This window comes from Papaver somniferum, chromosome 11 (genome assembly GCF_003573695.1).
Source record: "Papaver somniferum cultivar HN1 chromosome 11, ASM357369v1, whole genome shotgun sequence".
Taxonomy (NCBI): Eukaryota; Viridiplantae; Streptophyta; class Magnoliopsida; order Ranunculales; family Papaveraceae; genus Papaver; species Papaver somniferum.
Window position 1 is genome coordinate 89,839,540 of NC_039368.1, and position 25,850 is coordinate 89,865,389.

General features: G+C 35.7%; 1 protein-coding gene across 1 annotated transcript; it reads left to right on the forward strand.

Annotated features, from left to right (window-relative positions):
• Positions 1–20,866: 20,866 nt before the first annotated feature.
• On the forward strand, positions 20,867–25,844 carry LOC113321227 (U-box domain-containing protein 13-like). Its single transcript, XM_026569115.1, has 4 exons — positions 20,867–21,403; positions 23,266–23,382; positions 23,700–24,158; positions 24,272–25,844. The coding sequence occupies exons 1-4, from the start codon at positions 21,134–21,136 to the stop codon at positions 25,421–25,423; spliced, it is 1,998 nt and encodes a 665-aa protein (XP_026424900.1). The 5' UTR covers positions 20,867–21,133; the 3' UTR covers positions 25,424–25,844.
• Positions 25,845–25,850: the final 6 nt, after the last annotated feature.

Below are 25,850 nucleotides of genomic sequence, written 5' to 3' on the forward strand. Positions count from 1 at the left end.
TGTTAATAATGTAGAAACCGATGACGACTGGAAAATACGTCTACAAGAAGGGTTAGATGAAATTTCCGATGATGATGACTCAGATTTTGAACAAGAAGTAGAAGAGGATATCTTAAAATACTCTAAACTACTGGATCCTTCGAAAAATGAAAAACTGAGAACTTCAGATTTTATTGGTTTTATGACTCCTCTTGGTCGTGAGAACAAGAAAATGAGGAAGGTTTTTCAAGGATATTAAATTAGTTACTGCACCAGTGATTATCTTCTTAAAGATCGTACAGACGAGCTAACTTCTAAGAAATTAGAATGTGAAAATCTTCGAAGAGATCTCTTTTTGTCGAAAAAGAAACTTGCTGAATCTGAAGCACGGGTTAATTCTCAACCAGAGAGTTTTGAAGAGAAAGAAGGCGTATATCTCTCACGAGAAAAACACCTTAATGCTGATCTAGCTGGTGCTCTTGATAAAATCAAGACGCTGGAAGAAGAAATTCTGGACCTTAAAAAGTTCAATGTTAGCTCAAACAATTTAACCTCAATGTTAGAAGTAAGTAGAAATCATCGTGATACACGAGGATTGGGCTATAAGGGAATAGATGCTTCAAATATTAGCAAAAACGTAAAATTTGTTAAAGCTAAAAATTCTTCTAAACCAGAGGCTTCCGCTGATGACAAAGATGCTCATATTTCTTATAAAGAAGAAAAGTCTGTCAAGCCTAAGAAGAGTGTTCAACCAGCAGTAATCAAAGAAGGCATTTATGGTAATGTCAAGAAATCAACAACGTTGAACAAAGATAAGAAGAAGAAGAAGAAGAAGAAAACTCGTCGAGCTCCAATGCAAGAGGATCCAGAAAAAGGTAACATCAAAACTCATACTTCGTATATTTATACTAAGCATTGTTATTATTGTGGTAATAAAGGACACTTGCAATGGGATGCAAAGTTCGTAAGATGCAAGATGCACTTTCTTTTGTATCAAACGAATTGGCTAAGTTTTCTCCTCATAAGAACTCATATCGTTATTGTCCTAAGTTTAGGCAAAAGAATTATTATAATGATAGTTCAAATTTTGCATATCGCTAGACAAGGTCATCTCATAAAAGACCCGAATATAGAAAGAGAGATAACTTCGTAAATGCAAAGACAAGATCTGATGTTCCAAATTGGAGAATGGGTGTTACGCAAAATATTCAAAAGGACAGTGATCCTAATGTTATGAAGGAGAAAGCTACTCATGTGAAACCCAACTCTAAATGGGTCCTGAAGTCCTCCATACCCAAGAAGGGACCAAAAGTTAGTCACAAGAATGACTCTCAGCTGTTAATTGTTGGTGACAATAATTACAAGAGTTTTCTTGAAAGACTAAAGAAATACGTCATGTCTGAATTCTCTTGTACTAGTGGACGTTGTGATAATGACACTCTTCATCACAAGTCAAATAAGAAAAACCAGAGATGGAACATGAGAAAACAAACCAAACAAGAGGTCAAGAATGATAATTATGTCTTAGTCACTCGTGATGAACAAGACAAGGCTCAATTCAGCACAACCTAGTTGTGTTAGAATGTGCATGCTCACCTTAGTGCTCAATCTTTTGAAAGGTGAGAAAGCACATCAAAAACTGAGCACATGATCTGTCGGTTATTATATGACTAATTAACATCTTTAGGAGATTTCTTTTCTTCTATACTCATACTTTCTCTATTTATATTTGAGGTTTGGATAGAAACGGTAATTGTGAGTTTATGATGTTGGTATCTATTTATCATATATGTGTATCTCTTGTTTTTACGGTTAAAACGAGCCAAAAATCACTGAATTCGGACATCGTATGCAAGTTATGTCAAAAACAGTTTAATGTTGTGATCCGTCACAAGTAACACTTGGGGTACCGATCCTAGTGATAGGTGTAATATGGGGAACCGATCCTAGTGAGAGGTCCCCATACGAAGAAGTGTAAAACTGTTTTGCCCGTAACTTCTTTGTCCGAACTCGGAATGACCTCATTCTTTTTACGTTGTTTTCACAATTCAATTCCCTATAAGATAGAGGTGATTGCAATACTTGATTTTATGTTGAATATTTATGGTGTATTGCAAATTGATTTATGAGATGTCTGATCTCGGTTTTGTTACCTTGATATTCGATCTCATAATGTTTTGAACCCTTATGGTTTGGGTGACTTTTTGATTTAGCAGGATTAAGTTCTAGCCCATGTTGGTAGGCTTTATCAAAGGATCATGATGGGTTCTGATAGAAACAAGATGTGAAAAAGTCACAATATGTTGAATCAGTTTTGGTTTAGCATAAAAGCATATGTGTTTCGAGGGTTTTCAAAATTTTCTTGCAATAGTTAAAAACCGGTTTTCAAACTTTCTCTAGTAAAGGTTGGTTGTTGTTATTATTATTTTTTTGCATAAGGATGACAACATAATGATATTTCGATATCCATTCTCCCTGGAAGAAGATGCAAACATATTGGAGAAGTGGATGCGAAATTTGAGGTAACAATCTTGTTAGTTAATTGTTTTCCTATTTAAGAAAAGCATGATTTTTTATTTCACATATTTATTGCTTTTTCTTAACAAAATTTCGGTACAATTGATGTTTTATTCCATGATAAGTGTGTGGATGTGCGTGTGATTCAATTGGTTCCGGTTAAGAAAAACTATTGTTACCTTGCTTTGTTGTGTGGTATCAATTGTTTAGGCTTACAAAATTTCGATGCAATTGCGGTGCTACAATGTCTATGTTGTTTCAATTGCTTCCGGTTGAGGTGAATAATTATGCAAGTTGATTTATTTGGTTTGTATGAATTGTTTATGGCTTAACGAAAGAAAAAGTTTACGGGATGGATTTTTTAATCCAATTCGATTCCGGATAAGAGAAACTGAGTTTATCTTAGTTAGACTTATCAAAGTGGAGGTTTCGGTTTTTCAAGTCTAATCGAATGCCTTAACAAGAAATACTAGTTAACTAACCTAGTACTTGTCTTGTTTAAAAGTGAAAGGTCTAAGTTATGGATAATTAGAGCCTGATGAGAAAAATAGAGTTATCTTTATTTTGGTCTTATCGAACGAAGCGGTTGTATTTATACAATCGGTTTAGCGAAGGAACTAAGGTTCTTAGTTGATTTTTGGTTTGCTAAACTATTAGGGAAAATTTCTTCGGGCAATTGTTTCCTTGATAACATATCAAAACAAATTAATTTTTAGTTTCGGTTTTGATATTGGTTATCATAAATGGTGTGTGGAACCCTCGTACTTAACTCTATAGGTTTGCAAGTCTATTTTGAGATTTGTAAGATTCTTTTCGGTTTGTATTTTATTTTTTCGTTTCTTTGTCATTTGTGACAAAAAGGGGGAGAAATATATGGAGTAAACAAGTGATACTGACATTTATTTTATATTGATTGATATCACTAAAGAAAAAGGACATTGGTACTTAAACGTTTATCTAACGAAAGAGTGAAAGCATAGACTAAGGGGGAGTAACATATCATTACCAAGGGAATAACAAAGACGTGCGGATTGACAAAATCTACCTATCTTACCTTTAGGGGGAGTATTAGCTTCGTTATTTTAATGTCAACAACGTCATTCAAGGATTGAACGTATACATGTTATTGTGCTGTTGAATTCAGGAATCGAGCGTATGTGTAATGAATTCTTGTAATTTGTTTATCCACATGATTGTAAGAGTTTTGTCACTAAAATTGACAAAGGAGGAGATTGTTAGAGCATAGCTCGGTTGAACCCACGTTGATAAGTCAAGTTTGGTTTTCATATTTAGTGAACCAAAACTCATTTTAAGAGTCGCTTGATTATATACTAGAGTCAACTTCGTATACGTTAGCTTGAAAGTATTAGGATATGGGACATTACAAGTATTACGAGGACTTGAAGAAGTAAGAAACTACAACGATAACATCATCCTTCCACTCGAGGTTAGTGATATTTGACTTGAACTGTTTCATTCACTAACGTATCTTTCAAGTCGTGCACCTTGAAAACAAAACTGCGAAGCATGAACACTCTAGATAGACATAGTATTAAAGAATACAATACGAGGTTTATTGCTTAACCATTAAACTTTGTAGATAAGACATCCACATAATCGTTTAAATGTTATTGTGATTATGTCTGGGTATGAGGTGAGGATTTCATCCTAGGAAACAATGTTTTACATGTGTTTTAAGGAAGTAAGTTCATAAACTTGTTTATGAATCGAAAAGGAAATTGCCAGGCGTTATTGGTATTTTTATTCATTGCATATCTTGTGAACAACCAATATGTGTGGTTTAGTATAACCACTCATGACTTGTTTTTGTTCTTGGTAAAACTATTCAAAAAGACCTGACTTATGTATTGGTATGACTTTTGTCAATGAAACCGATCTTAAGTAACTACCTGAGATGGTATGATCAAATTTGTGATTTGTGTATGTCCGGCTCTGGGTAAAGGGGAACCGATACTAGTAAGAGGTGCAACACATCAAAAAATGGAATCGATCCTTGTATGAGGTGCAACATGTTTTTAGCATAAAAGGGAACCGATCCCATGGACATGTACAACACGTTTTTAGGCAAAGGAGAACCGATCCTATGGACATGTGCAACACATATAAGTTAGATACCATATATATGTGGGAAACCGATCCTAGTACCTAGTCAACCGAATTTTGGAAAGCTAGTTTGACTATGCACAATACTCACATGGAGGTAGAACCGAAACTTGTTTTGGTAGAATCTTTAAACTCATGATTTGTGATTGAGTGTTCTTGATCAATCACATAGTTCTTGAAAGTCAGATGAACCATTTCTAAACTTGTTTGGAAGTTTGACAAATCAGTTTCAAGGTTGTAAGTATGAAAGAGGACTTACAAAGTAAGGATGTCGACATACTTTCAACATGTGCTGTAATGTTTATCTTTTATTGTTCAAAGTTATTCCTTAATAGCAAAAGGAAGAAAATCCCAGGATCGAAAGATAAATAAGTTAAGAATCTTTTATTTAAGGTTTTTAATTTTATTTTAGGAAAATGAGAATTAGTAATGTGCATTTACTAGTTAAAGATTTTCAAAGAGATTTTCGATCAATATTTTGGACAGAGCATTTCCAGGAATTATGGAAACCGAATTTGGAATTTATTGCATATCTTGAGAATATTTTCGGTCTTGGAAATTCCTCGGTGTCCAAACTTCCTTGTCTATAAATACTTGAATTTTGCATTTCTAGTAAACTAATCCTTCGTGCCAACAAACTTCCTCGGTTGTGTTGTTACTGGTGTAACCGCCTATTCGGAGAGGAGAGTAACCTAATTTGCAAAATCTCTTACGACCGCTCAGTTTAAAGTCTTCTTTGGGATTGAGAAGCTCTATTAGTACCGTTGGTGGGAAACTAGATAATTGCGGTTTATCTTGTGTATTCGATTGATTTAATTGACTAACAGTGGTTGAACTTTGATTGCACCTAGTTTTTTTATGCTTGAGAATCTTCTCTTCTGATATAAGATTCACTCAAACTAGATCGAAGTTTCGACGGGGATCTTTAGACTGTTTTTAGTTCTAAAGACGATCTTGTGATAATCCATTGTTAACAGACTCTGTTATGTGCGTGATTGATCACAAGAGATTCAAGTTGTTGTGTGCAGGTGTTTATTGAAGATTTAAGAATATTTGAAGACAAAGAAGATATTGAAGATTTCTGATTTGGGGTTCATAATCTTTGGTGTGCACAATACTTGTTTCGGTATAAGATGATCCAACTATAATCAGTTTATCCTTGTGGTAGATTGGATTGATTAGTTTTGTAGATCGGGATCAATACAATTCTTTGTGATTAAAAGTATTGATTGCAAAATCCTAACAATTACCTTTGGTAGTTGAACATAATATAGATCTAAGAACCTGACGAAGGAGTTTATTGAGATAAACAGAAGAGCCTTTGTCGAACTCACATCATTTGGTTGAAGAGAGTTGCTACCAAACAGATTTGTTGTTCCTTTACTGGTTGGAATACGAACCAAAGTAATTGTTCCAAGTACGTGACTTATTCATAAGTTGGAGGCGTGGGAATACAGACGGAACCAGGTGAACTATAGGTTTAGTTGCTTAGTCTCAACTATACGAAGTTGGTTTAATTTTGTGTAGCGGCTTAATCCTGAGAGTATTCAATTAAGGACAAGGTCCTGGGGTTTTTCTACATTTGCGGTTTCCTCGTTAACAAAATATTGCTGTGTCATTTACTTTTATTTTCCGCGTTAAAATTTTTTTATTATAATTAAAGTAAATTACACAAACGTTAATTCTTATTTACTTGATAGCAATCCTATTGTATATGGTTAAGGCCGAACCTTTTATCAAGTAAACATACTTCGTTGTTGTATTGTCTCGATCTCGTATCCATAGACGATCACACGAAGTGTGAACCGATTAGTTGCATTTTCTCGACTCAGTCCATATACAATCACTTTTGGAGAAAGGACTTATAGGTAGGAAAAGTTTTAGCTTGAGGCTTATTTGGTTACCCTCGCCTTTTTAAAGTCTACACCAAATGATTGTATCACACAAACCATGTAAGATGTTACTCGGCGATTTTCACATGATCATCTTTTGACTTTCGTCAAGAATATAAGATGAACTTGGTTGAAACGTAAGCTTACCAACACATATTTAGAGAAATATGTAAGCGAGTTAAACTCAGCTCAAAATCTCCATATTACCTTTTGTTGATGAAGTTCCACAAGCTCTCCTTAGTAGTTCTTCGTCTTCAAATGATGAACGCCGTGAAGTCTAATGCTCAACTACACAATCTATCCTAGTCCGAGACATCACTATAAGTAGACTAGAAATCAAGACTTATAGTTTTGATCACTAACATTGACAAACAAGCTTGAGATAGCAACGCTTAAGAGTTCGACTGAGCATTGCTCTAACAAATACATATGGATTACAAAATAAATAAACTTTGTAGCTTCTCATCCAAATACTTGATTTCCTTGGTTCTTCAACATTACTCGAAATCTTCGTCACTTCCAAGTACTCGAGTGATTCTGAACGTGTTCAACTCAGCATCATAGTTGTTGAAGATCCGTAGTTATAACAATGAGAAAACAGTATCTCTCAATCATTATTATACAATGCCATAGTATTATTACACATCATCAAATTCCAATTATATCACAACTTTGACAACAATACTATGGTGATATGTATTGCTCCCCCTTAGTCAATACTTCATCTCACAATGAAAACCACTCCCCCTTACATAATGATCCGTAAACCATATGTATTTGTAGTGTGAATTACACATTAATTCTCCCCCTTTTTGTCAATATAAATTGGCAAAAATACGAAAACTAGTGGGATCATAATGAAATTCTCATAGAGATACTTCATGACTAAAAGAGAACATATGAACTTTGTTTCGATGATTTCACATAGTCGAAACTTAGTGTATTCATCAAGGAGTTTATAAAGATACAAGAAAACTCCTACAATATTCCACAACCGCACTCCCCACAAAGATTTTGCAATTAAGCACAAGTTCAATTAAGAACTCTCCCCCATAATACGTCATTCCCGAAAGAACAACAAGAGCGACCTTACTTTTACAAGAAAAGAAGGATTTTTTTGGATATTAACAAATTAAATGAAACATGAATTTGTATCCAGAAACTCAATTAAATTAACCACAAGTGAACCCATGGAAATGCTCAACATAAGAGAACTTACGGAGCCGCACAATACTAACACATAGCAGTGGATCAGGGAAATATCAATACTGCGAAATATACAAAATTATATTTTCATAAATATTTGCATAATGATACCATAAACTTAATCTTTGTTATCGAAAGTTCATTCTATTTTCCATCAATATTTGCATAATGACATATAATAGACTTAACGTTTGACCAATATGGGAAAATTATAGTTCACGAACGCAAACATTACATATCCCATAACAATTTTTGAAATATATAAAACCAATAAAGATTAATACTGCAAAATCATCTTCCAAATAAACTTTAGAATTTAAATAAATAAATCTAAAAACATTGCAAGATGAAAATCGTTGGCAATAGCTATGCGTACTCACAATAATTGCTATTCCAAACCCTATTTATCCTTCTTAGAACATAAGAATAAATTCTCATAAGAAGTTTCCTAGACTTTAAGAAAAAAACTATAAAAAACAAAGACCGATCACAAGCTAAAAACAAAAAGACTCCTAAACCGATCATGAACTGAAATGAAAGAGCTTTTCCAGAATCCTCACGAGTCTTGAGACCTTTGGGCTTGTGATTGACAGCATCCACCGCTTCTTCAGAGAAGATATCCTCATTGAGAAGATCTTTAACATGTGTTTTCATGAGAATAAGGTCAGAACTAACCTTTTTCAACTCAGTTCTTAACACATCGAGACCCTTCATAGTATCAACGAGATGCAGTGTTGCTTCCTCAAAGTATTTAAGAAAATTATGAACCAGTTCGGCCGAAACCATTTCCTCATTCTCAACATCTTTATGAGAATAGGCATAGTAGCATGAGGCATCAGGATTTTGACCATCATCATCTACTAAGGTTCTTTTCTTCCTCCATTGAGACTCGAAACCAATACCTTTATCAAGAAAACCTCTTGCAAAAACACAGGTGCAAGAAGGTGAAGACATTCTTGAGAAAAAAGAAAATATCCTAAGTACGCGTATGTGACTCAATAAGATTGGTATTTTAAATGGTTTCTTAGGGATCGTAACTTTTAGGGTTTCTAAAGACAGTTCGTGACAAGTAAGTCATGGGTACCTGTACGAACACAACCCGAACCCAAAAGAAAAACAAAACCAAAACCGTAACGTACCTTTTTACAAGGTAAGACAAAACATATAATTTTGCTACGTGAAGATTTTCTTTCACCAAATTTTGGCTCAATAAATTTTATATTTCCACAGAGAAACAATTTAGAGCACAAGAGTAGCAGGCAACTTAGTTGCAACAAAAACTTCTTCGAAAATAATTAAAAAGAAAACGAAGAGATTCTCGAGATACAAACAATACTTAGGAAAAGATGACTGTAGACAATAGTTTAGCTATGGACGATAAGAAAATAACTCAACTAATTAGAAAGCATTTTACCAATAAGTATACCTGATTATTAGCAAATCTTACTCAACAGGATTTTTATGAGTAAGCATTTAACCCTTGTGATTAATTAGCACAAGTATGAGCCTTAAGCTTGTTAAATGAATGGTGTTCACGATTGAGTCTCTTTTTCCTTCCAATCCTAGGAGAGAATCCTTTTTGATGTGAAAAATTATCATAAAACTTGTTGTCATCAAAATATGAGACACAGTTCGAGTCCTTACCAGAAAAAGTTTGTATGGGGGATTTTGACAGCATGTTGATAAGATCCTTGTATCCTTCAATTATCAGATTAAGATTGTCCTTCATATCTCCATTATTACTTCCATCTACAGGTACCTTTTTCACATCTTGAACATCATTATTCACAATAGGTTGAGAAGAACCTTTCTGAATCTTCTTGAACGATTCGTATTAATGCTACAATTGGTTCGAACATTCGATGAGCAAATTGAACTGACTTTTCTGGAAGAATTCACAGGGTGAGTACTAAAACCAATAGGCTTAGACATCCGAATGTCAGTTGCACCTTTGAGTATTAAATCTAAGTTGTGCAGAAGACGACCAAAGTAATTGTCATTCAGCCTCAGTTTTCTCTTATGTTGATCATGTCCTTTTGAATCATAAAGAAAGACATACTTTCTGATCACCAGAGTGATTAGAGTGCGTAGCATTAGAAACATCGTTAGAAGATTTCTTCCTTCCATGAGACGTGTTAAATCCATGATTAGTGGAAGAACCAAGTACTCCCTCTGTTTCAAAAAGACCGTCCTCTATTCCATTTTGGTCTGTTTCAAAATTATGTCCAGCTTCTGTTTATAGTCATATATTTTTCCAATAAACTCTCTAATATATCCTTAAGTTTTTTATATTCATAAATTCTTTTTCAATGAGACCCAATCTAAAACAGAAATGAAGGAAACAAATATATCATTCTTTCCTTTTCGAAGACAATGTATATGGTTTCAAATTAAATTCCTTACAAAGGTTATATACTCCATAAATATACAATATTTTTTATCTCTTTTTATTTATTTATTTTCCAAACACCATTTTTATCTCTATAATCTTTTTATCTCTCTTTTTTACAAACACCATGGAGTACGAAAAGCTAGCTTACCTACTTTTCCGCATAATGTTCACAATATTTTCAGAATATTTCTTTTTTACTTTGGTGATAATGTTTCCATAAATCGGATATGTTTATTTTTTATTTTCTATTTCCTATTTACAATCGCATATCAATTTTTGGTAGTTTTTATTACTAATATTTTTATTGAAATAAATTAGGCAAGTACTTGAGGGTAGGCGTGTAAACTACTACGGTCTTCTTAATATCTTGACAAAGTCAAAGCGGACTATCTTTTTGAAACAGAGGGAGTACTTCTTTATCAATATGAAGGGTTTGCAGTTTAGCTTCTGAAGCTGTTTTCATTTGAGAAACATAATTAGAATTAGTCATGTTTTCTAATATCACAGCAGATTCAGAAGTATTTGGTATGACAGACTCCCCAAAAAGACTTTTATCCTGAATAGAGAGATCACTCATGAAAAAGCTGGGGTACAACAACCACACCCAATATTTCGCTTGGCAATCTGTATGGACTAACTCCAATATACTTTCAAGAGAATCAACCAGACTCAATTTTAACCAAAGTATATCAAAGAGTTATAATATATCGATCTCTCGATTTAATCCTTACTCAATCAAATATAAATCTGCGAGTCTGATTAAATATAAGAGAGATAACTTGGATGATACCAAAGACCAATATCCAAGTGTCAATCAATGTAAATCAACAACCAAAGGTCGGATATTCTAATTGATTGAACTAACGCACAACCTGTGATATTTAAATTATATAACTAAATATAATGCGGAAAAGAAATAGCACGGACACCAGAATTTTGTTAACGAGGAAACCGCAAATGCAGAAAAACCCCAGGATCTAGTCCAGATTTAACACACACTGTATTAAGCCGCTACAGATACTAGCATACTACAAACTAACTTCGGTCTGGACTGTAGTTGAACCCCAATCAATCTCATACTGATCTAAGGTACAGTTGCGCTCCTTACGTCTCTGATCCCAGCAGGATACTACGCACTTGATTCCCTTAGCTGATCTCACCCACAACTAAGAGTTGCTACGACCCAAAGTCGAAGACTTTAATAAACAAATATGTATCACATATAAAAGTCTACAGTAATAGATAAAATTTTCTCCCACAGAAATACCTATGAGTTTTGTTCCGTCTTTTGATAAATCAAGGTGAACATGAACCAATTCATAACCCGGACTTATATTCCCGAAGAACAACCTAGAATTATCAATCACCTCACAATAATCTTAATCGATGCGGTGAAAGAAGATATTGTGGAATCACAAATGATGAGACGAAGATGTTTGTGATTACTTTTATATCTTGCCTATTGGAAATATCAATCTCAAGCCAATCTTTACGATCGTACTCGTATGATAGAATATGCAAGATCATATCACACAACTACGAGAAAGTAGTATCGGTCTGGCTTCACAATCCCAATGAAGTCTTTAAGTCGTTAACTTGGTTTACAAGAAGAAACCTAAGTTTAAAGGAGAATCGACTCTAGCTAATACAACTAGTATCACACGTAAGGTGTGGGGATTAGGTTTCACAGTTGTTAGAGTTCTCCCTTATATAGTTTTTCAAATTAGGATTTGCAATCAATGTTAGCTTGGTAACAAAGCATTCAATATTCACCGTTAGATGAAAACCTGATTAAATTCAAGCTAATATCTTTCAACCGTTAGATCGAAAACCTAGATTGTTACACACAAATGAAATGTACGATTTTAGGTTTGTGTAACTGTACCCAAACATGTACATTCGTTGGTTCAACAATAGTTAACCAAATGGTTATCCATATGATCACTTTCATATTAACCATATTCTTATTTACCATAACTAGTTCAAATGACTCAAATGAACTAGTTAGAAAGTTGTTCAATTGCTTAGATCTTACAGAAGTATCCAAGACACAATCGAAGCAAAAACGATTTGATTCACTCGAATCGATTCATAAACTTTATAGCCACGGTTTGCAAACTTGCATTCCTTAGTTTATAAGTTTAAGTTCACGAATAATCGTCTTTAGAAATAACCAACTCAAGTACGCGGACTTAGTTCGCGGACTTAAGTTCCCGGAAGAGTTTACAAACTCTAGCAGATTTTCTCGGGTCGAGAATCTCCGACAGTTCGCGGACTGGTTTTCCGGTTTTCTTGATCAACAAAGTACGCATACTTTGGTTCAAGGAATAAAGACTTATACATATATGTGTTACCACACAATTCTTATATCCAACATTGGTTGTATATTCTAAACTCTCATTTCAATCATTAAAACATTCTTAGAGGACGTTATACAGTTGTTATTCACAAACCATTTTTCGTCAAAGCCATTTTCAAATGATTGAAACTTAACATGACTTTCGTCACTAGGTAAAGATGAACTTGGCAAAAGAGAAATCTTACCAACACATATTTCGAGAAATAGATAGGCGAGATAAACTCGGGTCAAAATAGCAAATGTGTATAATCAAAGTCTATATAGCAAAACGACTTTTGTCTTAAGAGATGAGATAGAGTAGATAGACTTTTGAGTGATAGATAAGTTCCAGTCTCCACACACCTTTTAGTCGACGAAGTTCCACCAGTTCCTTGAGTAGTTCCTCGTCTTGTATGATGATCGTCATGGAGTTCTTGAGCTCAACTACACTTTTTATCCTAGTCCGATACTTAGCTATGGTTAACTAGAAATCAAGACTTATAGTTTTGATCACTAACATTGAAAAACATGTTTGGGATAGCAACGCATGCGAGTTCGACCGAGCAGTGCTCTAACAATCTCCCCATTTGTCAGTTTTTGTGACAAAACTATTAATACATATGGAATACAAAAATAAATAATACACTTTTGTAGCTCCTATTCCACATGACTAATCTTCAACATTACTCGAAATCTTCATTACTTCCAAGTACTCCAATGATTCCAAAGGTTGTAAGTTTAGCATCGTCGTTGTTGAAAATCCGTAGCTATAACAATGAGAAAACAGAATTCTCGATCATTGTTATACAGTGTCATAGTATCATTTTATAGTATCAAAGTTCTATTGTATCACAACTTCGACAACAATACCATGATGATATGTATCACTCCCCCTTAGTCAATACTCCATCTCACATGGAAACCACTACCCCTTACATAATGATCCGAAAACCATATGTATTTGTAGTGTGAACTACATATTAATTCTCCCCCTTTTTGTCAATAAAATTTGCATAGGTACAAGAACGGGATCCTGATGAAAATTTCCATAGAGACATTTTATGACCAAAAAAAAGCACATATCAACTTATTTAGATGCAATCATATAGCCGAAGCTAAATGCTTTCATCAAGGAGTTTATAAAGATATAAGATAACCCCTATAATATTCCACAGCCGCACTCCCCACAAAGATTTGGCAATTAAGCACAAGTTCAATTGAGAACTCTCCCCCATATTATGTCATTCTCTAAATAACAACAAGAGCGACCTTAATTTCATAAGAAAAGAAGGATTTAATTTGACCTAACACACTAAGATTTTTTGACAGAAAATCAACCTACTGAAACAAATGCAGAATCGAATTAGACACTTATTGGAGTTCCAAACTCAATTTCCCAAAAGATCGAGATAAGCACAGGGGCAAGAGTTATAGAAACAGCTAATTAACCAAAACAACACCAATAGACTGTCGTAAGTGTTGAAACGTAGCAATGTCTAATGGTTTGGTGAGAATATCAGCCAATTGTTGTTCGGAAGGCACAAATTCCATATTTATGATACCATTTTCATAAAGATCTCGAATAAAATGGTACCTTATATCAATGTGCTTTGTTCTTGACTGCTCAACAGGATTCTCAGTAATTCGAATCGCACTAGAGTTATCACAAAATATCTTCATTACTCTAGTATCAATTCCATAATCAACCATCATTTGTTTCATCCATAGGGGTTGAGTACAACATGAGCCAGCAGCAATATATTTTGCTTCACATGTAGACAGGGATTGTTAATTTTGTTTCTTGCTATGCCAAGCCACAAGATTCAGTCCTACATAGTAGAAACCTCCTAATGTGCTTTTTCTGTCTTCTACACATCCTGCCCAATCAACATCTGAATAAGCAGAAAGGTCAGTGTTAGTATCAAAAGTGTAAGATAGACCATCCCCGACCGTCTGATTTACATATCGTATGATCCTCTTTTCAGCTGCAAAATGAGAGTCCTTAGGATTTGCCTGAAATCTAGCACAACAACCAACACTAAAAAAATATAAGGTCTCGTAATTGTAAGATATAAAAGGCTACCAATAATATATCGATACAATTTTTGATCCACTTTTACTCCTTTTTTATCTCTGTGCAGTTTACCAGTAGTGGGCATAGGTGTCAGTTTTGGAGTTGACTTATCCAGACCGAACTTGAAACAAGATCGCTTGCATATTTTTCTTAGGATAAGTAGATTCCATCCTTATGTTGTTGAATTTGTAATCCTAAAAAGAACTTTAACTCTTGGAAATCCTTTGCAAGTTTCTCAGAAGTTGAGCCATATATGATATCATCTACATAAACTTGAGCAACGACAACATCTTTCCCACTCAATTTGGTAAATAATGTTTTATCAGCTCCGTCTCTTGAAAAACCTTTCCTAATAAGAGAAGTGGTAAGTTCTTCAAACCAGGTGCTTGTTTTAACCTATATAATGCCTTTTTAAGCTTAAGAACATGATCTGGGAAATCAAGGTTTTCAAACCCCTTAGGTTGAGCGACATAGACTTCTTCCTTTAAGATTCCGTTTAGGAATGCGGATTTTATATCCATCTGAAACAGCTTAACCTTAAGAAAACAAGCATGAGCTAGTAATAACCGAATGGACTCAACGCGTTCCATAGGAGAAAATGTTTCATCAAATTCGATTCCTTCAATCTGTGAGTATCCTTGATCCACGAGTCTGGCTTTATTTCTGACAATTATGCCAAATTCATCAGACTTATTCTTGAATATCCATTTAGTACCAACAATGTTGATATTGGAGGGACAAGGTACAAGTTCCCATACGTCTTGTCTTTGAAATTGATTTAACTCTTCATGCATCGCATTCACCCAAAAGGGATCGCTAAGAGCTTCATCAATATTTCTTGGTTCTACTTGTGAAAGATAACAACCAAAATTGCAAATATTTTGAAGTTGTCCTCTTGTCTTAGCTGTAGAATCTCTTCCTCCAATAATACTGTTGGGATCATGATTCCTTTGAACCCAGAGGTGTCGTGGAGGGACACGTTCTTGTTCAAGAGGAGCAGTCTGATCAGTGCTCTTCTCCTCGTCACTAGAAATATCAGGATCAATAACCGTTGGGATAACTTCAACTAATTCTGGGATTTCTTTGACTTTATCAATTGTCTCAGTTGGAGGAAATTCAGCAGGAAGATTATCATGATGAAAATTACTAATGTCATCAATGATAACATTTGCAGATTCCATCATGACCTGGGTTCTGAGATTAAACACTCGAAAACCACGACTATCAGAAGCATAGCCAAGGAAGATACCTTCATCACTTTTGGTATCAAATTTCCCTCTCTGTTCTCGATCTTTTAGAATGTAGCACTTGCTTACGAACACACTAAGATAGTGCAGGTTGGGTTTTCTACCGTACCACAACTCATAAGGAGTGTTTAGGGTTTTAGACCGTAAGTAGACACGGTTGATCAAATAACAAGTTGTAAAGACAACTTCTCCCCAAAACCTTAAAGGTAAGTTTTTGTTATGAAGCATTACCCTGGCCATTTCCTGAATGTTCCTATTTTTTCTTTCAACAACTCAATTAGCTTGAGGAGTGATGGGTGGTGAGTATTGTTGAATGATTCAAGTGTCAATCAATTTATATAAACAACCAAAGGTTGGATTATCTAATTGATTGAACTACGCACAACCTGTGATATTTCAATTATATAGAAAATATAATGCGGAAAAGAAATAACACAGACACCAGAAATTTTGTTAAAGAGGAAACCGCAAATGCAGAAAAACCCCGGGACCGAGTCCAGATTTGAACACCACACTGTATTAAGCCTCTACAGACACTAACCTACTCCAAGTTAACTTCGGGCTGGAATGTAGTTGAGCCCTAACCTCACACTGATTAAGGTACAGTCGCGTTCCTTACGCCTCTGAATCCCATCGGGACAATACTCACTTGATTCCCTTAGATGATCTCACCCACAACTAAGAGTTGCTACGACCCAAAGCCGAAGACTTGATAAACCAATCTGTCTCACGCAGAAAAGTCTATTGAATAGATAAATATGTCTCCCACAAAAATACCTATGAGTTTTGTTTCGTCTTTGGATAAATCAAGGTGAAAAGGAACCAATGATACACCAGACTTATATTCCTGATGAACAACCTAGTAATATCAATCACCTCACAATAATCTTAATCGTATGGTAGCGAAACAAGATATTATGGAATCACAAACGATGAGACGAAGATGTTTGTGACTACTTTTTATCTTGCCTATCGGAGATTAAATCTCGAGCAAATCTTAGAGAAGATAGTACTCAATACGGTAGAATACTGCAAGATAAGAACACGCAACTACAGAGAAAATAGTTGGGTATGGCTTCACAATCCCAATGAATTTTTTAAGTCATTGACCTATAATGGTTTTAGAAAAACCTAGGTTAAAGGAGAATCGACTCTAGTCGGAACTAGTATCATACATGAGGTGTGAGGATTAGGTTCCCCAGTTTCTAGAGTTCTCCCTTATATAATCTTCAAATCAGGGTTTACAATCAATGTTACTTTGGTAACAAAGCATTCAATATTCACCGTTAGATGAAAATCTGATTAGACTGAAGCTAATATCTTTCAACCGTTAGATCGAACTTAGCTTTACACACAAATGAAAAGTGACTTCATTTAGATATGTGTAACCATACCTAAACGTGTACACCTTGTTTTCTCAACAATAGTTAACCGAAGTTAGCCATATGAACACTTTCATATCAACCTTGTTAATCTTAACCATAACTAGTTCAAATGACTCAAATGAAACTAGTTCTAGAGTTGTTCAATTGTTTATATTCTCATAGAAGTATACAAGAATAATTGAAGCAAAATCGATATTGATTCACTCGAATCAATTCATGAACATTATAGCCACGGTTTGAAATATATTGCATTCCTTATTATATAAATGTATTAGTTCATGAAAAAACCGATTTTATAACATAAGCTACTCAAGTATGCAAACAGGTACGCATACCTAAGTGGCCGGACTTAGTTTGGGTTTACTAGTATAAGAACGGGTACGCATACCTCCAAACTTAGTTGAATTTCCAGACACGGACTTACGCCGGTACGCATACGGGTATGCATACTAAGTTCTTGGACCAGTGCACATACGGGTATGCATACTATGGTTCCCGAACTTGGAATAACTTGCAACAGTTAGCATACAAGTACGCATATTGTGCTATATCCAATCATGGTTAATTGTTCTAAACTCTCATTTAAATCATTGAAACATTCTTAGAGGACGACAATAGCTGTCTCACACAAACTATTAGCTTCAGAGCAATTTTCAAGTGATCGATAGATCACTACGAAACATTTCGAGTCTACATCAAATGACTGTTTCACACAAATCATGTAAGATGTTACCAGGTGATTTTCACATAATCATCTTTTGACTTTCGTCAAGAATATAAGATGAACTTGGTTAAAGCGAAAGCTTACCAACACATATTTCAAGAAATATGTAAGCGAGTTAAATTCAGCTCGAAATATCAAATGTGTATAATCAAAGTTTATATAGCTATACAACTTTTGTATCTGGGAGATAGAGTAGATAGACTTTTGAGTGTTAGATGAATTCAAGTCTCCACACACTTTTCGTTGATGAAATTCCACAAGCTCTCCTTAGTAGTTCTTCGTCTCCAATCGATGAAGTCTAAAGCTCAACTATACTTTCTATCCTAATTCGAGACTTAGCTATAAGTATACTAGAAATCAAGACTTATAGTTTTGACAACTAAACTTGACAAACATGCTTGAGATAGCAACGCTTGCGAGTTCGACCGAGCAGTGCTCTAACATATTGATTATTTGCTAAGCTTGAGATAACAACGCTTGAGTGATATAACTAATAACATATTCATAATTAGAGTTTGTTGAGTTTTATAAAACAAAAAACATAATCTTTGAAAAAACTAACTTACCACATTCAAAATTTAATTATAAGAAAAAATTAACTTACCGCATTCAAAATCTTTGAAAAAGAACGTGTTTGTAGTCTTCCACCATCATTCGAATATAACTTGAATTACTTGAGTCATGTGGTTTCTAGGATGCATATGATATAAATGTCGCAAAGGATGTCTTCAGACTCTCTCTTGAACATCAGGGGGAAGTAACCCAAACACCTGCAGAACTCAAACCATCCACCTCTTAGAGATACTGAATTAGCTCACTCCAGATGGACATATATGTGCATAGAGAGTGCACCATCACCGACTAATTGTCTAACATTTTGAAACTCATATTCTTTATCCACAACATAACTTAATCCACTGGTTGGGTACTAGTAGATCCTTTGAATTTTCCGTTTATTTTTTCTTTTCTCGCTCATATTTGTTTAGGAAATAAAACTGAAGATAATTTTGTTAAACTAGCAAAGAGAAAAGAACATAAGAGAAGAGATTAGATGGGAAGGGAAGATGCGAAGGAGTGCGGTATTTATAGGCGTTACAAAGTCGACCGTTGGCGATATTAATTCGAACGTTAGCGTTACATGCTTCAAAAGAAATTAAAAATAAAGACTTTATCGCTGGCGATATTATCTATTTCGTTCGCTAGAAACTCTGTCGCTCAATAGTGACGCAACTCGTTTGCCATGCCACCTAGTATGTCAAACAAGTTTTTCTAACCTTGTGCATAGGGATATGCCTAGACATATTTTTGGCGGGCCACATTTGGCATTTTGTGTTTGCTTTCCCAAGTCCGTATAATGTGATGGGAGTCATTACGTTAGACTAAGTCCTATGGATTAGATTGAGCTGCTAGATTGGCAGTTAAGTGTTGCAATTCAAAAATAAAGTGTGGCCTAAAAGTTAACACTAGTTCTCTCTCCTAGCATTGAGATTGAAGTGTTGAATGGTTCAACGTCCAAAAAGTGACCTTTGTGCTGAACGGTTCAGCGCTCACACGGATCACAAAAATCACAAAATTTGATCTAACGGCTGAAATTGGTTGCGCTGAACCAAACAGCGCTTGACATTGGTCCCAGATGACGTGGACTGCTAATCTAACTGCTAGATTAACAGTATCATAGGACTTAGAAGGTTGCCCTACCTGACCTGGACTGCTAATTTAGCTGTTAGATTAGAAGACCATAGGACTTAGCCTTAGTTAAACGTCAACTAATGTTGGTCTATCTCGCTCTCCCCTTGGCCAGATCAACGATGGAGACCACCCTAGTACGGCTAGGTACCAATACAAATACAAACACGCGTTCGGTAAATTCCGGTGAATTCATATATAATACAGAGAAAAAGAGAATAATACCTGAAAAAGGAGGTATAGCTTTGCTGTACACCAAACGCAAGCAAAAGAAGATACGCGTGCAGTTATAAGTTAGGGGGATATAATAAGAGGAGGATAGGGCATACAAACGCGGGTAGTAGCAGCAGTACTAATTAGCTGTCCTTTGCTTCGATCAGAGAAGAGGAGAAGAAAAGAAGAAGTCACATGAACCTGCTGCCCCCCATCATACGAGTTTCTGTCTCTGTGGGCCCCACTAGTACTCACAAATCTCTGAATCTTCTCCCGTTTCACTCACTCGAAATTCGGATATATTGTTTTTCTCCAAAATAATCAGATATTCTCTAAATTTCTAATGGACAGTAAATAACAGGTATTAACGGTTAGGATCGACTTACAAGTACACTGTTCGGAGACTCTGATAGGTTGACACGGAGACAAAAGACTTAGTGTACACGTCGACCATGTGCCGCGCTATTCTCACCATGGGTCCCATCCAAATACAGAGTACAGACCTCACCAAACAACCTTTCTTCTACGAAGAATGAACTGAGCAAACTAAATTATGTAGGCCTCGTATATTTAGCAATTCTAACCGTTAGATTTGTAGCTTAAACGGTATAGATTGATTTTGGGTCCCCTAAGCGAACCAAGTAGCGGGATTTAGAAACCTTTAGGGGTGGAGCCAGTTTGATGGCTTCGAAATCAAAAGTCTATAGATTAGTCACATGACTTGATTCATTCATTCGTCTTCATCCATCCGCGTACCAATATTTAAGACGTTATCCGAATTTACAGCCAGAGCCGAGCCGAGCCGTTCAGTTTTCTTACATGATTGTCAAACACACACTGAAAATGACACAAGTACATAACTATCACCCCCTCCGTCAAAAAGTCAAATTGAGGTAAAATCAGACGTTAAGATTTACAAATGAAGAAAAAGACGGTAACATTTCGAGTCAAAAATCTAGGACCTCAAAAAATCTAGGACCAGGACCCGGTCATATACTTGAGCTGTTATCCAAACAAGCCGCGCCAAAAGGAAGAAATAGGATTAAGAAAGTCTCTGCGCGTGTTGGACTTGGCTGTAAGGAGGACATTTTATTTTATTTTCTCCCCCCCTCTCTCTCTTGTGGTCTAATCAAATGAAAGAAGAAGAAGAAGAAGATGATCTGCTGTTTCCTTAATTTTTCAAGTAAATTTGTCCACTAAATTTGGCGGACTATATAACAGAAAATCTTTAGTTTGTTAAATCAGTTCTCTCCTCTCTAAAATTTCAACAACATACAACATAGTTACATACATACTTATTATATACCCTGCAGCTGAGGAGGCTTCTGAGTTGTGGTAGCAGAAGCAGCAGCAGCTATGGAAGAGGATAAGGGAATACTAGCACAGAAATTAATAGATGTAGTAAATGAGATATCATCAATAACAGATTATAGATGTGCTATCAAGAAACAGTATTGCAATCTATCAAGAAGATTAAAGTTATTAATTCCAATGTTTGAAGAGTTGAAAGAAACTAAAGAAGATGTTCCTAAGGAGGTTATTAAATCATTAATCTCTTTACAACGAGCTTTAGAATCAGCAAAGGAGTTGCTTAAATTTGGAAGCGAAGGAAGTAAGATTTACTTGGTCAGTATTCAAACTTTTTTTTCTTTTTTTTTTTATAGTACTTGATTTCGTTATACTTCTTCTTCTTATTGATTTGGTCTCTTTCTTATCAGCAGCACTTAAACGTAGGTTACTATATTTGTTGTAGTATTGATCCAAAAAAAACACAGGTTTACAGAAAAATTTCAGTTTATTTTGTATTTACACCTATTGTGTAATAGGTTAGAGTAAGAATATTGAGGGCATGAATAATTTTCAGAAAATGGAAGCATACTAAATAAAGAGAAGGAATTTATCTGATCTAGCTTTGCTGCAATTCTATTTTGGGATTGGCATACACTGAATTAATTTTTCTATTTTTAGACCATCGTTAGTCATGTTAAATCGTTTAATCTGCGGCTTAACTATTCATATCTGGATTCCCCTCTTACGAAATAAAACAATTATAATTTATCTCCTTAATCAGGAAAGTGGTCTATAAAGAAGTTCAGTCTTTCAAAGTTTTTTTGCCTTGGATTAATAGGACAGTACGTTTGAATGCTATGTGAAGTAGATACTATAAGGACGACCTTAAGTGGAAATCAGAAACTTCTATATTCAGTGTCTTCAAAAGATATTAGGATGCAGGTAGAACCGTAGAATGATTTTTTTATCTGTATAAGTGTTAGTTTAGATTTTGGGGGACAAATTCGTGATTTTCTCATTACTTTACTTAGCTTCGACCAAACGGTCATGGTTTGCCAGCAGTGTTCATTTAGCAGAAGCTCCATCTCTGTAGGCATGTGTGATTCATGCACAAGTGACTGAGCACAATTAATGATGGAAATCCATGTTTTGATTCTATGGATGTTCAGACAACACACATGGCGATGAGGATGATATTAAATTGGCTTAATCTAGTACAGTAGAATGAAGTACGCTAAAATGTACATTATCACTAAAGTCATGTTAGTACTTGCACCTCCTTGCTAAATAGCTGGTTACAACTTACAATTTAGCTAGATCTTGTGTCCATCTTTTGCCTTCGTCTTTTTGGCGATTAAGGAACTTCCATGATTTCCTAAAGTTGAATTTAAAGGGACAACTAGTTGTTTATATCTTTCCATAAATTTTCACGAGCTTGGATGTTTCTTCTGCACATGGAGCTTTAACTTGATTCATTGTATTGTGTGCTTGTGTTTCAGTTATCAATAGGCTTCTTGATACACAAGAGGCAAAGTTTGTAAACCTAAGCTTTTTCTGTGTTGTTTGGAAGTCTGTGCATACATATCTGTACTGCAAGCCTGATGTTGTAGAATGGCTTCATCATGAGTACATTAGGAAAGTTAATGTCTAGTGATGCCGATTTTCACATGGGTGAATTTCAAGGAATCTTATGGTGGAACTCCATACAATTCTAGATACAATCAGCTGTTAAACGGGTTAGGTCAAAATTGATCTAGGTAGATGTCAACATAGTTAGGTCTATATACGTCGATTCAAAAAGACAGGGTAGTAAAACTTGAATCATACTACTTTAATTACTATTATCTTATAGAACAAATATGCTGCCTTTCCAGTTCGTCATTTTTCATCCTCCTGGTTACTAGCTATAGTTGATCCATATCAACTGATTCCAGTTTTTAATCATCTCCTCAATATGTGTCCAGATTGCATGATGCTGTAGCAGTGGGACTGTTTCTTTTCTTCCTTTCAAATGTACTTGTCGTATGCAGTGCACAAATGCTTTTGCATTCACACCCTAGGCTCTATATATTATAGTTCTATGCTGCATGTTTTGGAAACCCATTAGTAAAGCTTACGTAAAACAATCTTCTCCTGCTGAGCCTGTGCTGACCTTGTTTTTTTAGCCATTACTAATCTAATCTTCTTATCTCATATAGGTGCTAGAGAGGGATCTAATAATGAACAAATTCCAGGAAGTAACAGCACAACTGGAACAAGCTTTGACTGGAATATCATATGATGAATTAGACATTTCAGACGAAGTTAGGGAGCAGGTAAAGATCCATTTTCTTTTGATTCTAAGAGGAGCTTTTTGTAACCGCTATGGAAGATTGTACATACACTAGAAAACATGACCATCACAAGCCTTTGTTCTGTTATAGCTTTTATTAGCAAGAACAACTGCATTTCCAATTAGTTGACTTGTTTTATACTGTTAACTGAAGAATATTCCAACATTTTTTATCTGATTTTTTTCACTACTTCTTTTTGTTCTCTGTAACTAAAAACCTCAAAGGTGCAAGTCGTTACTTGCGCCTAAGTTCAACATTCTTATTTCTCTTGAAGTTTCTATAATTCTTGTCATGTACAGGTTGAGCTTGTCATTTCTCAGTTTAAAAGGGCTAAAGTACGGCTTGATACTCCAGATGCTGAGGTGTACGAGGATTTGTTAGCTGTTTACAAGCAGAGCAATGATGGAGTTACTGATCCAGATGTTTTAAGGAGATTAGCTGAAAGGTTACAGTTGATGGGCATATCTGACCTCACACACGAGTCCCTCGCTTTACATGAAATGGTTGTTGCCAGTCGTGGAGATCCTGAGGAGAGTGTAGAAAAAATGTCGATGCTACTGAAAAGAATTAAGGATTTTATTCAAACTGATAATCCTGAAATAGATATCCCAGCAATTGAAAATTCTCATCTATCAGGCCTCAGCGAACAGGTCTCTGGTAATGATGATAGTCCCAAATCTATAACTATACCTGATGATTTTCGCTGTCCAATATCCTTGGAGTTAATGAAAGATCCAGTTATCGTATCCACAGGACAGGTGAATGTCTGTCTTATGATTTTTATTTTGATTCTTCACCTTTGTTCAAATTTAAAGAATTTAAAGATTTTGCATCCAAGTTTTGACGTTGACATAGTTCACATATAATGCAGACCTATGAACGACAATGTATAGAGAAATGGATTGACGCAGGGCATGGAACATGTCCAAAGACACAACAGACCCTGTCAAGCACAGCTCTCACACCAAACTATGTTTTACGTAGTCTCATTGCACAGTGGTGTGAGGCCAATGGTATTGAAGCACCCAAACGACCAGGAAACCCACGGCCTAGTAAGACCGTCTCCCTATGCTCCCCTGCGGAACGCGCAATGATTGATAGCCTCATTCGCAAACTAGGCTCTAGCATCCTTGAAGACCAACGATCTGCCGCAGGTGAGCTACGTCTTCTCGCTAAGCGAAATGTGGACAATCGTGTCTGCATCGCCGAGGCTGGTGCCATCCCTCTCCTCATAAGTCTCCTTTCCACATTTGACCCTCGCACACAAGAACATGCTGTTACGGCACTCCTTAATCTTTCCATCTATGAGGAGAACAAAGGGAGCATTGTAACATCCGGGGCTCTTCCTGGTATAGTTCATGTTCTTAAAAGGGGCAGCAGCATGGAGGCACGTGAAAATGCAGCTGCCACACTTTTCAGCTTGTCTGTGGTGGATGATAATAAGGTAACAATAGGTGGATCTGGGGCAATTCCAGCACTTGTCATATTACTAAGTGAAGGTAGCCAGCGAGGGAAGAAGGATGCTGCAACTGCACTCTTCAATCTTTGCATTTACCAAGGAAACAAAGGAAGAGCAGTTAGAGCAGGATTAGTTCCTACATTGATGAAATTGTTGACAGAACCAGAGGGAGTTATGGTGGATGAGGCATTAGCCATACTTGCAATACTATCAAGCCACTCCGAGGGGAAAGCAGCAATTGGAGCTGCCGAAGCTGTTCCAGTTTTGGTAGATGTTATTAGGAATGGGTCCCCTAGAAATAAAGAGAACGCTGCTGCAGTGCTTGTCCATTTGTCCTCCGGGGACCAGCAAAAGTACCTAGCAGAAACGCAGGAGCTGGGGATTATGGAGCCCTTGTTGGACCTTGTGCAAAATGGAACCGATAGAGGGAAACGAAAAGCTGGGCAGCTTCTTGAACGCATGAACAGGTTTATTGAACATCAGAAACAACAGCTGCAGGCTCAAAAGCAATCTGAACCCCCCGAACCGCAACCACCATCATCAACAAGCCACGATGATAGTTGATTTTTTTTAATCACTATTTGTTCTTTTGTTGTTCAAATTGTTTTTATTGATTTTGAGAAGGGAGAAAGGAGGAGAGATGTTCGGATTATAAAGAAGGGGAGGTGGAAGATCACTTGCTCTGTCCGTGAAAGTTAATTCTTTGTTCCCACATATGATACATGGCAGGAGGAAGGTTTGTACAACGGAATGAGACAGAAGAAAACAAAAATGGTTGAGAAGGTTTGTCGTACGATATAAATGATGTACTGTATTTGTACGAATGTACCATGTATTACTGTAAAACATTCCTCAGTTTTTATGGAAGGAAATATAATTTTCTGTTTCCGAAAAAATTGTGTGAAACTGAAAAGAACTACTAATGTGAAATTTATACAGAATAAAGAAGGGCACATTATTTATATGTCCTACTTTTAGAACCCAACAAGTA

Coding starts and splice junctions, on each gene's coding strand:
- LOC113321227 (XM_026569115.1), top strand. CDS start 21,134: ATGGAAGAGGATAAGGGAATACTAGCACAGAAATTAATAGATGTAGTA. Junction 23,383..23,699: donor CAGACGAAGTTAGGGAGCAG/GTAAAGATCCAT, acceptor TGTCATGTACAG/GTTGAGCTTGTCATTTCTCA. Junction 24,159..24,271: donor TTATCGTATCCACAGGACAG/GTGAATGTCTGT, acceptor CATATAATGCAG/ACCTATGAACGACAATGTAT.